Below are 16,594 nucleotides of genomic sequence, written 5' to 3' on the forward strand. Positions count from 1 at the left end.
TGTTGAACATTTGAGAAATGTTTTGTCCGAAACTATAATAACCTTGGAGACTCGCCTCATCCCCCCCCCCTTCAGGCTGAAGACACCTACCAGCCGCCATGACCGGAAACACCAAACCATGGAAGGAGTGAGGAGTGGTGGCACCTGAGTTCCCAGGAGATCCAAGACAAGACGCGAATATTCCTCCCCTTTATAGACTCTCTCTCCCTCATTATTCCTGTCTGCATCTGTGAGTTGAGCTGATGTGGGAGCACAGCTCCATTCTTTGGCCACCAAATAGCCTCTCCTTCTCCCCAATGCTCCTCTCTAGGGTGTGGGTTTTTCCATGGGATGAGCCTCCAAACCTGGGTTTCCTGAGAGTAAGGAACTGAGACATCCTCCAACAGTCAGCATCAATGTGGCCCCACGGGAGCAGCGGGGACACTGCTCTGACAGCCCCTTCAAGCCTTCTACTAACTGCAATCCTGCCAGAGACTTCAAGCCGGAACCGCCCTGCGATGCTGTTCCCCATTACTGACCCACAGAAACTATGAGATTTATGATTATTATTTTAAGCTGCTAAGTTTGGGGATGGTTCATTAGACAGTAGAAGATCACTAATTCAGGGGCTGGGGTGGTGGCTCAGTGGTAGAGCGCTTGCCTAGTATTGTGAGGCACTGGGTTCAATCCTCAGCACCGCATATAAATAAATAAAAATAAAGGTCCATTGACAACTAAAAAATATTTTTTAAAAATCACTAATTCAGCATTAAAGTATCCTACAACTTTTAAATCATAGGACTTGTTAAAATGATTTTTTTTTTGTACTGGGGATTGAACCTCGGGACACTCGACCACTGAGCCCCATTCCCAGCCCTATTTTGTATTTTATTTAAAGACAGGACCTCACTGAGTTGCTTAGCGCCTCACTAAATTGCTGAGGCTGGCTTTGAACTCAAGATCCTCCTGCTCCAGCCTCCCAAGCTGTTGGGATTACAGGCCTATGCCACTGCTCCTGGCTTCATTAAAATAATCTTTAACTTTTTTGTGTAATGTCATTTATGTCCATTTTCCCTGGTGGGTGGCGAATGTTTCCAGGACAGGGACAGGGCCCATTTTCTTGCTGCTGGTTCATTTATCATCTAACATGTAGATTGAACACTCGTGCCAAGTGCTGTGCTGAGCACTGGAGATCAGAGTCAGGACTAAGGTGACACAAACAAGGTCCCCAGAGCATAAAATGAAAGGAGGCACTCAGGCTCAGGCTCATGCCAGGGCTGGGTTGGCATCTGAATAAGTGTCTTTTTCAGCTTTGCTCCTTGGGCATCTTGCTCATCCTACTCCAACCTTGTTGGAGAAGGAGATGTGTACAGGAGAGTAATCCATCTCTGGCCTCTATTTACCCTTGCAATATTCAATAGGGATTTTTTGTGTGGGGGGGAATGTACTGAGGATTGAACTCAAGGACACTTGACCACTGAGCCACACCCCAGCCCTATTTTATATTTTATTTAGAGACAGGGTCTCTCTGAGTTGCTTAGTGCCTCACCTTTGCTGAGGCTGGCTTTGAACTCACGATCCTCCTGCCACCCACCCACCACCATGCCGGGCCAACATTCAGTAGTTTTGTACTGGTTCTTCTGTCGGGAGCACATGTCTAATTGACAGGTTCTGTAATATGCTCTGTTGTTGTCAGGGCAAATCTCCCGTCAGTACCCATAGGCATGCCTTTACTGAGTGCTTACTATGTGCCCCTCTTCTAGATGATGAAGCACAGTTTACAGATAAAGTGCTTGCCCCCAAAGACACACCACCTAATGGAGGATCTCCACAACCCCCACCCAGGAAACCATTAAAAGTTGGAATAAAGGCTATAAAAATGCCCTAATTAACTTCTAGGGAATTATGGGGATTTTGTATCTAGGATGTCTCTGTAGATCTGCACAGGTGGTGTTTAAGCTAAAAGAAGAAGAGGCCAAACATGGAATGGAGGTGGGGAAGGTCTTCAAGGGACTAGTAAGGCCATGGAAAGTCCCTGAGGGGAATGCAGTTGGCATATTAGAGTAACTGAGAGAAGACAAGTGGACCTCTGGACAGGAAATATTAACAATGGGCATTTGTGATGTGAACTAAGTCAGACAGGATGGTACATACCTGTAATCTCAGCGATTAAAGAGGCTGAGGCAGGAGAATTACAAGTCAGCCTCAACAACTTAGAGAGACCCTGTATCAAAATTTAAAAAATGGCTTGGAATGTAGCTCAGTTAGACCATCCTTCCGTTCAATCCCCTGTACTGCCCCCCCAAAAAAGTGAACTGATATTTATTGAGCATTTACTATGTGCAGAGTACTGTGCTAAGAACTTTGAAAACTTAATACTTTAAAACCACCCTACTGAGTTGACTCCCTGATCTTTCTTATTTGGCAGATGAAGAAGTTAAGAGGTGAAATCACTGGTCCAAAGTCACACAGCCTAGACAAGCAATGACCAGGTTTGCACAATTCTGACTTTCAAATTCAGCCACCCCCCTCCCCGGGTATTGGGTATTGAATTCGGGCCCCACACCTGTCAAATTCAAGCTTTAGAGTCAGGGAAATTGTGCTTACCTGTCTCCCACAAGGAAACAACGTTGGTTGCATTTTATTTTTTCAGTGTGGGGACGAACCCAGTGCCTCCCGCATGCTAAGCACAGGCTCCGCTGCAGGGCTACACCCCCAGGCTCACTGTATTTGAAACAGCGCAGTGGGTGAGCATGAAAAGACAGTTACACGTCTAGGTCACCCAGGCGGTCTCCTCTTCCCAACCCGCTGTCTTCCCCTGGGTGAGGGTTTGGGAAGGAGGCGACCAGAACTACATTTCCCTGAACTCCCTTTGCTGGCTGTCAAGCATCTCGGGAATTGTAGTCCTTCAAAGACACCTTCGTCCACAACTCCCGGCATGCATTTGGAGTCCGGATTCTTTGGTAGGAAAGGGGCAGTCGCTGAGCATGCTGGGAAGCGGGCCCGAGCCTCTTCCCGTGGTTAGCCTCCCGGAGGAGCCAGGTCATTCGTGAAACTACAACTCCCAGCGGGCTGTGCGCGAGAGGGCAGGCGGGTTCTTTCTGCCGGAAGTCCGCTCCAGCTGTGGGCCCCGTAACTGCAGCCAGAGCCGTAGCCCCCCAGTTGCCGCGGGACCAGGGCCGCTGGGGTCCTGACAGGGGTCGCCATGGTAACGGGGGCGCGCCTCGCCGGGGGCGGACGGAGGGAGGGTCCACGTGCACACAGCCGAGGCTTGGATCGGCGCTGACAAGTGCCACCCTGCCGCGGATGGTCTGGATCCGACGTGGGCTCTGGGGCTGGGAAGGAGGGAACAGGGCCTTGGTTCGCGCTCGGGTGTGCGATGGGGTCTCCAGGCAAGGGACATTGAGGAAGGGGTGTCCAGAGAGCAGACTTGCGCATACGGGAGACACTGAAAGTTGTTGGGCGCTTTTGAAACAGGAGAGGCAGCTGGCGAGGCACGGTCTCGGGAGTGGGGAGGAGGCGTTGACGGAGGACTGGAGACTCCGGACCGGGAGGGACACCTGCCCGACGGTGGGGCAGGCGGGGTCTCCGGAGGTTGGAACAGGAGCAGGACACTCTGAGGAGAGAGAAGCTCAAGGGGAAGAGAGTGGGCACTGGAGGCCGGAAGTGGGCACCTGTAGGGAGTCAGGAAAGCGTGCTGCGAAGGGAGGGGGTGGAGGTAGGGAGTGGATGCTAGAAACGAATGGGGAGGGCTGCAGAGGTCTTGGGGTAAGGAGGAGGCTTGGAAGAGGCGGCTCTTGGGGCAAGGACTGAGCACTGGATTTAGCGGGTACTTCTGTCCCACAGGTTGGGGCTTGGGAATTCAGGTTTCTTTGGTCAGGGAGTCAGGAAGGGAGATTGGATGGAGGAGAATGTCAGGACGGTGGGTGAGTTTTCCAAAGACAGGGTCTTGGAAACAAGATGTGACTTTGGAACAAGGGATGAGGCTCTGGAGTTGGAGAAGGGCTATCTCCAATGAAAGACTCATTGAGACTTGAGAGAGGGGACTGAAAGTGAAAAACTGGAGGTCAAGAGGGAACAATCCAGGGGACGGGGACTGGAGACAGGGGAAGGTTGGGAGGCATCAGAGAGGACAACAACAGATGAGGATGGATGAGGGTCCTGGAGGGAATGGCCCTCGTGGGGTGGATTCCTGGACGTGGAGAGAATCTCACTGGAAGGTGAAACAGGGAGTATTCGGGGACTTGGGAATAAGAGGCAGAGCTCTCAATTCTAGGCTTGCTTCTAGCTCCCCTTCCCATGTGACCCTTCTGTCCCTGGCTTTGCCCCAGGCTGTGGCTCCTGCTATGCCCAAGCATGTCACTTCCTTTCCTGCACTGGACCCCGGCCCTATGAGGAAGTGGGTTTCCCTGGCTCAGCAGAAGGAGTTCTTGGAAGGAGAGTGTAATATCCTCTTCCTGTCCAGCCTGGTGGGCTGGAGGTGGGGTAGAGTGTGTGAAGGCCTAGGAAGGGTTAGGGGCTCCTACAAGTTGGGATAAGGAGGTTCAGAGCAAGGTCTTTGAACTCCAGATCGGCTTTCTGGCTGTGAGACTTACTTTCTCTGAACCTGTTTTCTCATCTGAAAAATGGGCAAGAGCATGCCAATCTCAGAAAGAACTTGGCCCAAAGCCAGCCTTCCTAGATAGGTGAGTTTGGGTCAGGGTTTTCTCAAAGTCAAATAACAGCACAGTATAATGCTACTAAGCCATAGTGTTTATATGACACTTAGTATATGTTATGCGCTCTACTCTATGTTTACCTTTATGTTTTACCTTTATGTTTACCCATGTGTTGGTCTTTGGAGGAGGTACTCTCATTAAGTTCATTATACAGAAAGGGAAGCTGAGGCTCAGAGAGGTTAACTGATCTGCCATGGACACACAGCCAGTAATTGATAGTGCCAGGCATTAAAGCATGAACTCTTTTTATTTTTTATTTTTTTAGTTGTTGATAAAGCTTTATTTATTTATATGTAGTGCTGAGAATCGAAGCCAGTGCCTTATACGTGCCAGGCAAGTGTGCTACCGCTGAGCCCCAGCCCCAGCTCCAAAGCCTGAACTCTTGATCGAATACTTCAGTCATAATGATAACTAATTTGTGTGTGTGTGTGTGTGTGTGCATGTGTATGTGTGTGTGTGAGCTCAGCATGTAAAGGCTGAGCCCTTCTGACTTTAACTGTGGTTTTCACAGTAGCCCGAGATGATTCACCTGTCTTTTCAGAATCTTAATAGCAAACTTCCTAGAACCGATGACAGCTAACATGGAGCACGGAACTCAAGACGCTGCTCTGGTGCTTCTCATGTATTGTTTACTGATCACATTAACCGAGGCACTGAGCAGTTAAGCCACTTCAGAAGTGACTTTGCAGGACTGGACTTGTAGCTCAGTGGAGAGCACTTGCCTGCATGTGCAAGGGCCTGGGCACTATCCTCAGCACTGCAGAAGGGAGGGAGGGAGGGAAACAGAGCGCTGGTGCGTGCTACGACCTGGACAGACATGAAGACATGACTCTAAGTGAAGGAAGCCAGTTAAAAAGGCCACATCTATGTGATCCCACTACTGTGAAATGTCTAGAATAGGCAAATCCACAGGGGAAGAGGTAGACTGGTTGCCAGGGGCTGAGGGGAGGAAGAGTGGAGGCTAATGGGTAGGAGGTTTTTGGGGGATGGTAAGAATATTCTGGAATTAGTGGTGATATTTGTGCAACTGTGACTATTCTAAGAGAATATCCTAAAAACCACTGAAGTGTCTACTGTACAAGAGAGGGAATTTGCTGGGCGTGGTGGCCGTGCCTGTAATCCCAGCGGCTCAGGAGGCCAAGTCAGGAGGATTGCAAGTTCAAATCCAGACTCAGCAACTTAGTGAGGCCCTAAGCAACTCTGTAAAACTCTGTCTCTAAATAAAATATAAAAGATGGCTGGTGGGCTTGGGTTGTAACTCAGTGGTAGAGCGCTCACCTTGCATGTGGAAGGCACTGGGTTCGATCCTCAGCACCACATAAAAACAAAATAAAGGTATTGTGTCCACCTACAACTAAAAAAATATTAAAAAAAAAAAAAAAAAAGAGGGCTGGGATGCAGCTCAGTGGTTAAGTGCTCCTGAGTTCAATGCCCAGTGTCCTGCCCCACTCCCCCAAAAGAGGATGAATTTCATGATATGTGAATAATAATTCACATCACAATTTTAAAAAGTCATCCAAAAGAAAAAGAAGTGGGGGATGGGGTCATGGCTCAGTGGTAGAACACTCGCCTAGCACGTGTGAGGCCCTGAGTTCGATCCTCAGCACCACGTAAAAATAAACATATAAAATAAAGATATTATGTCCATCTGCAACTAAAAAATGTTAAAAAAGGAAAAGGAAAAAAAAAAAAAAGAAGTGGAAAGCCAGGGCTCAGGCTGAAGAATTGAGATGCAAGCCTTCATTGAGGGCCTCCTGCTTACCAGCCTCCAAACTAGGTTTATAAGCTTATGAAACCTCCAGAAACCTGATGAAACACCCTCTTCTTGGAACTTGTTTTGCCGGTGGGGAAACAGACTATGAGAGGCAGACAAGAAGCCATGGAGCCTGGGACTCGGGGCCCTGGGGCTGGCTCAGAGTTGGCCACTGCTGGAAGGCGGGCTGGAGGGACCTGGGACAGAGCGCAGGGACAGCGAGGCCTGTGTGGGCTCTAGGGAGCAGCTGGGGCCCTGCACCCTATCTCCCTGCAGGGACAGGTGGGGCTGTGGGGCAGTGGCCTCTAGCCTAGGCCACCTCCCTGCCTCTCTCACTTCCTCCTCTTCCTCCCTCTGCCCCCAGATCCGATTCATCCTCATCCAGAACCGCGCAGGCAAGACGCGCCTGGCCAAGTGGTACATGCAGTTTGATGACGATGAGAAGCAGAAGCTGATTGAGGAGGTGCACGCCGTGGTCACCGTCCGAGACGCCAAACACACCAACTTTGTGGAGGTGACAGATGCCCCTCCGTGCCTCCCACACCCCCTGCTTCCTTATGACCTCCTCTGGCCTCCTGCCCAACTTCTAGCTCGAATGACCCTTTGACTGACCCACCTTCTCCTGTCTTCCCTCAGCTGACTTTACCTTCCTTCCTGTATTTGGTATTTTTCTCTTTTTTCTTTCTTTCTGTATTTTTTGTTTTTTGGGTACCAAGAATTGATCCCAGGGTCGCTTAACCACTGAGCCACATCCCCAGCCCTTTTTTATACTTTATTTAGAGACAGGGTCTTGCTGAGTTGCTTAGGGCCTCTCTCAGTTGCTGAGGCTGGCCTCCAACTTGTGAACCTCCTGCCTCAGACTCCTGAGCCACTGGGATTACAGGCATGCGCTACTACACTGGGCTTTGGTACCTTTCCAAATTACAAAGATGGAGATTACCAGAGTGAAAGAGAGGAGTAGATTGAAGATCCATAAACCTACTCCTAGATCTTATCAGCATTTACATTTTTGTCTTTCCTTTTACCTTACTTATTTACTTTATTGTCAAAGAGGTTAGTTTGTGTTCTTTGCTGCTGCTGAGACTGGAACCCAGCGTCTCAGGCATGCTAGGCCAGTGCTCAGCCACTAAGCTACCCTTCAGCCCTTCATTTCCCTTTGTAAAACTCACTATAGGAATGTTCATTCACACGGAAATAGACAGGATAGGATAAAGAGTGTCGTTTGCTGTAGTGTTTTAAATTAAATTACAGACGTCATCATACTTCTTCTCCAAATATTTTTGGGATGTAGCTTAGAAAATAAAAACATTTCCCTACATCATCACAATACTGTTATCAGACCCTACCAAATCAAATTGGTAATACTGCCTTTTTCTTTTCTTTTTTTTTTATGTGGTATGGAAGATTAAACCCAGGAGTGCTCTCCCATTGAACCTCATCCCCAGCCCTATTTTGTATTTTATTTAGAGACAGGGTCTCCCCAAGTTGCTTAGCGCCTCATCATTGCCTAGGCTGGCTTTGAACTCGAAATTCTCCTATTTTAGCCTCCTGAGCCTCTGGGATTACAGGTGTGCATCACCGTGCTGAGCCTTTTTATTTTTTATTTTGAGACAAAGTCTTGCTAAGTTGTTTCGGGCCTTGCTAAGTTGCTGAGGCTAACTTCAAACTTGCAATCCTCCTGCCTCTGCCTCCCAAGTCACTGAGATTACAGGCATGTGCCACTACACCTGGCTCTTGGTCTGTTGTAATCTACGAGTCTTCACCTTTTATTCCCATGACCTTCACCTGCTCAAGACAGCAGCCCGGGGCTGGCCTGTAGCTTAGTGGTGGACACTTGCCTAGTGTGAAGAGGCCCTGGAGTCACTCCCAGCACTGCACAGAAAAAGAGGTGGGACCCATTGTTCTGAAGAATCCAACAGACATTTACCACAGGCCTGCTGTGTGCCAGGCACTGTTCTTGGTCCTAGGGTCCCACAGAGACTGTCGCAAATACCCATCTCTGCCTTGGAGAACCCTGTGCGGGTTGGTGGGAGCCGGTCTTGGCTATGGTGGTCAGGTGACCGTGAATGGCAGTAGGAACAATTAGCAGCTGACTTGAGGGCAGAGTGCTAGGTGACACTGGAGGGGAGACTGCAGTTCTCTGTGTTTTTTTCTGGAAAGCATAGTGAAAGGTGACATTAGAGCCAAGACCCGAAGGAGTCGAAAAAGTCCAGGCAGTGGAAGAAGATGGCTATCTGAGAGAGGAACATTCCAGGCTGAGGGAACAGCAAGTACTAAGGCCCTGAGGCAGGAATACATGGAGGGTGTTCCAGGGCCCGGCAGGGAGGAGGGCGGAGCCGATGAGGATAAAGGTAGCCCAGGTGCTGGGCCTCAGGGGCCTCCTGGGAGACTCAGAAAAATGGAGCACAGGAGCATTTTGAGCCCAGGAGGGACATGGATCCGCCTTAGGCCTCTGGGATCCGCTGTAGGGAGCAAGAGCAGAAGCAGGGGCCTGCTCCGGGGGTGACCGCAGTGGTCCAGGGACATGTACTGGTGACAGAGCCACCGTGGAAGTGATGGGGTGGCCAGGCATGGGCGTGCAGTGCAGGGGAGAGACCAGGCTGAGGGCTGGGGTCTGGGCCTGAGCCCCAGGCAGGTGGCCTGCCATTTTCTGAGATGTGCTGAGTCTGGCTGAGCAGGTGGAGGTGTTGGGAAGGTCAGTCCAAGGTGTCTGCCCCTGGCCCCAGGGAGGCCATAGGGGAGGGAAAGGTGCAGGTCACGGAGCAGCGGCGCCCTGGGAAATGTGGGGAACCAAGCCAAGGACTTGGAGTGGCCGTGAGAAGAGAGAACAAGGGGGCGCAGGGCCACTGCTGGAGGCGGAAGGCGGAGGAAAGCCGCTGTGTTCTGGAGCCTGGCAGCATGGGGCGGAAGAGTGTGCAGGAGGAGGGTGGGACTGGCCTCTGAGGGTGGCCAGCCAAAGTCACGGGTGGCCTCGCCCAGAGCTGGCCATTGGGATCCTAGGTGACAGGAGGAAAGGGGAGCTGGGGGTGCCAGGGGTGCCAGTACAGTGCCCGGCCTGCTCTGAGCGCTGGCTTGATACACACGTGCGGGTCCGGAAGTGGGTCCGTGGGGCCTGGGGAGACGGGGCAGCAGTAGGTCAGCGGGGAGTGAGATGGCCCGGCCGCAGGTCTTGTGTCCCCTGGACCCAGGCTCACCGTGCGGTCCTCACTCGCAGCACTCTGTGTCCCACCTGGGGCTGGCCAGCGCCCGCCACCTTCGCAGCAGTAACTGACAGCCTTGTGCTGCTTCCTGGGTCTCAGGCCTGTCTCCAGGCGGTGGCCGTCCGAGTGGGCAGGGCTGGCTGGGGGGACCTGGCTGGGGTGCCTGGCCAGCCGGAGGAGGCAGGGCTTTCTGGAGGAAGGGGCGCAGTGGGGACAGAGGTCGTTCGTTGGTCCAATGCTGACACACAGGAGTATCAGGCAGAATGAATGTCACATGAAGCGTCCCTTATGATATAGCAGCCACCAGGACCTGAGATCTGTGAGGGAGAAACAGGGAGGGGAAACGGGAGACCCAGGCAGCTTCCCTGGCCACGGTCACAAATCGCCTCAAACACAGTAGCGTGAACCTCTGGGGCCAAGAGGGGAATCCATTTCCTTGGCTTTTCTAGCGCCAGCAGCCAGCCGCCTGCCAGCCTGCCAGCCCAGGGTTCTGGCAGCTTCCGTCTCTCTGGCTCTCACTGCCCGCCCCCCATTTCCTATGGAAGGACCCCTGCAATGACATCGTCCCATCCAAATAGTTCAGGACCATCTCCCCATTTCTTTCTTTTTTGTTTTGGTACCTGGGAGTGAACCCAGGGACACTCAACCACTGAGCCACATCCCCAGGCCCCCCCCACCTTTTTGCCATTGTAGATGGACAGTGTGCCTTTATTTAGCTTAGTTATTTTTTTAATGTGGTGATGAGGATTGAACCCAGGGCCCCACCTGCTAGGCAAGCGCTCTGCCACTGAGCCCCAGCCCAGCCCTCAAACTTCTTAATCACATCTGCCAAGTCCCTCTCACCACGCAGGGCCACACAGTCACAGGCTCCAGGGATCAGGAGATGAGTGTCTTCAGCGGCCATCATTCAGTTTGCTGTAGCATCAGTGCAGTGGTGTCAGCCCTGGGTGGGGACACAGAGCGACATGCTCAGCTTCCCGCATAGGCTCACAGTGCCATCTGGGGACAGACCCACCCTAGACAGAGAAGACCTGGAGCAGGGCAGGGTGGGTGTGGGTAGTGCCAACATTGTTCAGAGGGGACTCCTGCCCCCGCCTTCAGAAAGAGGTTCCTGGGGAAGAGAGTGAGGGTGTGGGGTAGCCCTGGGAAGAGCAGGCAGAGCAGCCGTGGGCCCGGGGCCAGGAGGGGGAGAGCGCGGACAGTAGCGGAGTGCCGATCGGTGCCGGATAATGCGTCCCTGGGCGTCCCTGGGTTATGTGTGGCAACACTGCGATCACGCAAAACAGAGTCAGCTCATAGAAATTAACAAAGGGTGAGCCAAAGTGAAAACCTTAGGGGCTAATATTGGCACCTACAGTGGCCACCAGAGGGCGCCACACACACATCCTAGAGAGCTGGAACTTCAGATTTTGGCTAATCCCTATTTAGTACCCCAGAGGGTGTGTCCATATCTAAATGTCAATTTGTTAGTGTCCCCCTGCCTTTTGTGTGTGTGTGTGTGTGTGTGTGTGCGCGCGCGTGTGTGCGCGCGTGCTGGGGATGGAATGCAGGCCCATGCTAGGCACTCACTCTACCACCAGCCCCAGCTCCAGCCCAGCCTGTCAATCTCTTTACCTGTGCATGTGAAATTAGTCTCCTTCCCTGGTCCAGAGGTATTCACGGGTGGTGTGGATGTGTTTATTGTGTTATTATTCTCAAGTTTACATATTTCAATTGAGCATCCCTTATCCAAAAATCCAAAATGTGAAAAAAAAACAAACGTTTTTTTCTTTGAGAGAGTCTTACTGTCTCACAGTCCTGCTGTCTTCCTGCTGCCCCGGGTGGACTTGGACTCCTGGGCACAAGCCGTACTCCTGCCTCAGCCTCCCGAGGGGCTGGCACTGAAGCCATGTGCTACCCCACCCGCCTCAAATCTGAAACTTTTTGGGTGCTGACCCGACTTTTCAGAGTTTGGAGCATTTGGGGCTTTCAGATGAGGTATATCGAACCAGTAAAGTCTGTGCAAATATTCCAAAATCTGAACAACTCTGAAGTCTGAAACCCTTGTGGTCCCAAGCATATGGGCTCAGTTCAGTGAGCACAGGGCCCAGGTTGTCCTGGTTACCATGGTGACCTCTGCACTGCCCACCGTAAGCCTGGCACACAGTAGGCCCAGGAATTATTTGTAGAATGACCGATGGAATTAATCCATCTATGGACTTCGACCTCCAGAGGTGACGGCGGTGAGGCTGGGTGGATTCCACTGGACAGTCCAGGCTCCCTCTCAGCCCTGGGCCCCCTCTGCCTGCAGTGCCTCTGCCCATCCCGCAGGTCTCAAATTTGATGCCCTCCTTCAGGAAGCCTCGCTGGCTCCCAGGCTCTATAAGAGGTTAGGTCCCCACTGGGGCTGCCTGACCTGCTGCCAGGGTGTGAGTCTCCCTCCCCTGGACCGTGAGCCCTGGGAGGGCAGAGCTGGGATATCCCTCTCACCGCTGAGCCCCCAGCATAGGCCAGGCACAGAGCTGGGCCTCAGAGACCACAGAGTGGTGGCTCATGGTCCTAGGCCTGCCCCATTGCTGACAGCCCCTCTGTCCACAGTTCCGGAACTTTAAGATCATCTACCGACGCTACGCTGGCCTGTACTTCTGCATCTGTGTGGACGTCAATGACAACAACCTGGCCTATCTGGAGGCCATCCACAACTTCGTGGAGGTGAGTGGAGCGGGGCCTGGGGGCCGGGCTGGTCCTCCCCTGCCCACCTCTGCTGCTTCTCGACTCTGCCTCTTGCACTTGCTCCGCCCACCGCGTCTGTCGCCCTCTGCCTTTCCCACCGCCCTCTGCCTTTCCCACCATCCAGCTCTGTCTCTTTCTTCCTGTGCCTCAGGCTAGCCCTTCTGCCACCTTTTTCTGTAATCACCCGGGATTCTTGTTCTTGTCACTCTTCCTCATCCTCAGTCTCTACCTTAACATCCCCGTCTCTATCTCCCTCCCTGAATTTTTGTATCTTTCTCCCTCCCTTTTCCTCAGTGTCTCTCTTGCTTTTGTGCCATTTATTTTTATTTTTCTGATCCTGGGGATTGAACCCAGTTGCTTTACCTACGTCCCCAGTTCTTCTTTATGTATTGAGCAGGGTCTGGCTAAGTTGTTGAGACTGGCCTTGAACTTGCGATCCTCCTGCCTCAGCCTCCCAGTGGCTGGGATGACAGCCTTTTCTGTCTCTTTCTGATGCCTTTGCTCCTGTCTCTGCGTGTCCCCCTCCCTGCCCGTCAGTTACCACCTTTCTTCTCGCCCAGGTCTTGAACGAGTACTTCCACAATGTCTGTGAACTGGACCTGGTGTTCAACTTCTACAAGGTAAGCTCCTGGCACAGGCGGGGAGGGGCGTGTGTGGCCTGGAGCCCTCAGCCACCAGGGCCCCTGATGCCCACTTCCTCTGCCCCGGGCCCTCCTTCACACAGGTCTACACGGTCGTGGACGAGATGTTCCTGGCCGGCGAAATCCGCGAGACCAGCCAGACGAAGGTGCTGAAGCAGCTGCTGATGCTGCAGTCCCTGGAGTGAGGCCACCTGCCACCACCTCGGACTCACCCGCTCGCCCCCCCAGGCCTGCGGCCACCCGCAGCCCCCTCCCTCAGCCGCCCTGGAGGAAGGGACCCAGCTGGGTCTGGGCCACAAGGGAGGAGACTGCACCCCGCTGCCTCTGGGCCCAGCTGTGGGCGGAGGCCACCTTCAGTGTCCCGAGTAACCTTGCTGTTGTCGTGTGACGCCATGAGTGTGCGTGTGGAGCCCCCAATAAACCCGTGGTCCTGCCTGGCCTCGCATCCTCGAGCCCCTGCCTTATCCCAGGGACCCTCAGGACACCTGCCCTCCATCCATCAATGAGTCAGTCAGCAAGCACCCCTACTGTGCTGAAGGAGGTGGGGGTCAAAGCGCGTCAGCTCTGTGGCCACCAACAAAGGGTTCCCAAGACACGGGCGGGATGGGTTTAGACAGTGAGACTCCGAGGCCCCTGAGTGCACCAAGCATCTGGGCACTGATCCACTCGCCTTCCTCATCCTCACAGGATTCAGAGGAAACAGCTGCAGGGTGCAGTGGTGCCCACCTGTAATCCCAGCAGCTGGGGAGGCTGAGGCAGGAGGATTGCAAGTTCAAAGCCAGCCTCAGCAACAGCGAGGCCCTAAGCAACTGTAAATAAAATACAAAACAGGGTTGGGGATGTGGCCGAGTGCCCCTGAGTTCAATCCCCGTTACCAAAAACACAAACAAACAAAAAAAAAAAACAAGAAGAAGCGACTCTTGTCCCCATTTTTCAGGTGAGATCACTGAGCCCTGAAAAGTTAAAATCCTTGGCCACGTTCACGTAGCTCATCACAGCTGAGCGGGGTGGAGCTGCGGGGTCTGGTTCCCAGACGCTGGTTCACCGAGGCCCTGGGGTTGCCGGAGATGCACACACTCCGCTTAGGACTTTGCGTTTCTCAGCAGCAGCCCTGTTGGCATTTGAGCCAAGACAGTCCTTCACTGTGAAATGGCCCCAGGTCTGGCTTCCACCCACCTGCCCAAAGTGGCCCTCTGGCCAGTGTGACAACAGAAAACAACCTGCACGTTTCCAGTGCCCTCTGGGGTTGTGGGGCGCCCTGTGTGGCCTCGGAGCGGAGTATGAGGGAGGATGGCAGTACCTGTGATGGAGCCGCGGGGCAAGGCGAGGACAGCCCTGGGCGCGTCTGCTCTCCTCGAATGTCCCACTGCAGAGGACCCGGCTCCCAGCAGTACCACTCTGCAGCTGTGTGGCCTTTAGGTGGGTCACTTAGCTTCTCTGATATGCGCAGGGAAAAAATCCGGAGAATTCCTTTTGCTTTACACTGGGCAGTGTGTGAGTGTGGTGCTGGGGATTGAACCCAGGGCCTTGTGCATGTGAGGCAAGCACCCTACCAAGTGAGCTATAGCCCCAGCCCATCCCTGGCCCTTGTTGTGTTTTATTTTGAGACAGGGTCTCGCTAAGGTGCTTAGGGCCTCACTAGATGGCTGAGGGCAGCCTTGAACCTATGATCCTCCTGCCTCAGTCTCCCTCATAAATAGGATTGTGGGCATGCACCATGTGCCTGGCTGTGGCACATTCAAGGTGGAAGCCGTGAGATTTTGTACCAGTTGGGTCTAAGGGAGAGGAGGATTAGAGCTCCCCCTCAGTTTTGCACCTGAGTGTCTCACACCTGAGTGTCTCACAGTCTGAAATCTTCCTTGGCAGACGTGAGAAGCTGGTGGAAGTGATCTGTCCGGTTTTGTGTGTGTGTGTCTTAGCACTGGGCCTGGACCCAGGGTCTTGAAGGTGCTGGGCAAGTGTCTGACCTCTGAACTGCACCCCCACCCTTTCCAGTTTGAGCTTCTGTGAGTCCCATGAAGATATGGCCCTGGAGCTGGGAGGGAAGTCACCAGGACACTGAGGGATCAGGTCGACATCCCGGGGTCCACTGAAGTCACCGCGGGAACAGGGGCGGAGAGAGAAGCCATTTGAAGACAGCTGTTGGTTCTCTGGCTATCAGAGTTTAGAGAAAAGACTGGAAAATGAAGCAAAAAAGGAACAGCCAGTGTGGGGCTGGGGGTGCAGCTCACTGGGGGAACATGTGCTCAGCATGTTTGAGGCCTTGGGTTTGAGGCCTGGATTGGCCTTCAGGAAAGAAAGGAAGGAAGGACAGACAGCTAGTGAGTACAGTGTCCTGGAATCTGGTGGAAAAAGAGTACGTTGAGGAGAGAACAGCTGGGCACAAGGGCACACGCCTATGATTCCAGTGGCTCTGGAGGAGGCCGAGGCAGGAGGAAGCAACTCAGTGAGACCCTATCTCTAAAATCTAAAAAAGGGCTGGGGGTGTGCTCAGTGACTAAGCATGCTGGGGTTCAATCCTCAGTACCAAAAAAAAAAAAAAAAAGGAAAAGGAGAGAATATTCTCATGTCTAACACTGTTGAGATGGAACTGGGCACAGTGGCACATACCCGTAATCCCAGGGACTTTGGGAGTCTGAGGCAGGAGGATTGCAAGTTTGAGGCCAGCTTCAACAATTAGTGACACTCCATCTCAAGGTAAAAAAAAAAAAAAAAAAAAAAAAAAATCTTAGTTGTAGAAGGACACACTATCTTTATTTTATTTATTTTATTTTGTGTGGTGCTGAGGATCGAACCCAGTGCCTCACACGTGCCAAGTAAATGCTCTACCACTGAGCCACAACCCCAGCCCCTCAGACTAAAATTTACAAAGGGCTGGGGATGTGGCTCAGCTGGAGAGCACTTGCCTAGTACATGTTAGGCCCTGGGTTCAATCCCAGTACCACAAAAAAAAAAGAAAAAAAATCTTGAGGTCACTGCCAACCCATTCAAATGGTTAATCACAGAAATACCTAGTGCTGGCCCTAGTGCTGCACCCTGGCAAGGGGCAGAGCCAGCGAGCTCTCAGGCATTGCTGATGAGATTGCCGATGGGAACCTCCCAAAGGTGCAGCCTCTGGCACTTTCTTATAAAGATCGACTACGCTTCCCCTGACTCCGCAGTCACACTCCTGCTTGTTCACCCAAGAGAATCAGACGTGGGCTGGGGATGTGGCTCAAGCGGTAGCGCGCTCGCCTGGCATGCGTGTGGCCCGGGTTCGATCCTCAGCACCACATACAAACAAAGATGTTGTGTCCGCCGAGAACTAAAAAATAAATATTAAAAAAATTCTCTCTCTCACTCTCTCTTTAAAAAAAAAAAAAAAAAAAAAAAGAGAATCAGACGTCTGTCTGCACAAGTCGGTGCACGCACATCCTTGGCATTGTCCTCAGTGCCGAAAGGTGAAGGCAGCCTGGTGGTCGTGCCCCGATCTGTGGATCAACCACACTGTTTCCAGACAGTGGAGCATTACTTGGCCACAAAATGAAATGAAGCAGAGGTCGCAGTGGCAACACCTGTCAGCCCAGCTACCCGGGAGCCGAGGCAAGAGGA

At 52.6% G+C, this 16,594-nt stretch overlaps 1 protein-coding gene and 1 long non-coding RNA gene across 2 annotated transcripts in view; one reads left to right on the forward strand and one right to left on the reverse strand.

Annotated features, from left to right (window-relative positions):
• LOC124100287 (uncharacterized) overlaps positions 1 to 2,850 on the reverse strand; it is a 5,271-nt gene extending 2,421 nt beyond the window's left edge. The window contains exon 1 of the long non-coding RNA XR_006854212.2: positions 2,587 to 2,850. This is a non-coding gene — a long non-coding RNA (uncharacterized LOC124100287). The remainder of the gene's footprint in view (positions 1 to 2,586) is intronic.
• A 179-nt stretch (positions 2,851 to 3,029) lies between these two features.
• On the forward strand, positions 3,030 to 13,448 carry Ap2s1 (adaptor related protein complex 2 subunit sigma 1). The gene is made up of 5 exons (XM_046455710.2): positions 3,030 to 3,187; positions 6,815 to 6,964; positions 12,228 to 12,341; positions 12,923 to 12,982; positions 13,087 to 13,448. Exons 1-5 carry the CDS (start codon positions 3,185 to 3,187, stop codon positions 13,186 to 13,188), a joined length of 429 nt encoding a protein of 142 aa, XP_046311666.1. The 5' UTR covers positions 3,030 to 3,184; the 3' UTR covers positions 13,189 to 13,448.
• The last annotated feature ends 3,146 nt before the right edge of the window (positions 13,449 to 16,594 follow it).

Source organism: Marmota monax, unplaced genomic scaffold, assembly GCF_021218885.2.
Source record: "Marmota monax isolate L192 unplaced genomic scaffold, Marmota_monax_Labrador192_F-V1.1 WCK01_AAM20220418_F8-fsc00149, whole genome shotgun sequence".
Lineage (NCBI taxonomy): Eukaryota > Metazoa > Chordata > Mammalia > Rodentia > Sciuridae > Marmota > Marmota monax.

Excerpts from the sequence above, each read along its gene's own strand:
- Ap2s1 (XM_046455710.2), top strand. Across the intron at positions 6,965-12,227 it reads AACACACCAACTTTGTGGAG|TTCCGGAACTTTAAGATCAT; the intron begins GTGACAGATGCC and ends CTCTGTCCACAG. Across the intron at positions 12,983-13,086 it reads TGGTGTTCAACTTCTACAAG|GTCTACACGGTCGTGGACGA; the intron begins GTAAGCTCCTGG and ends TCCTTCACACAG.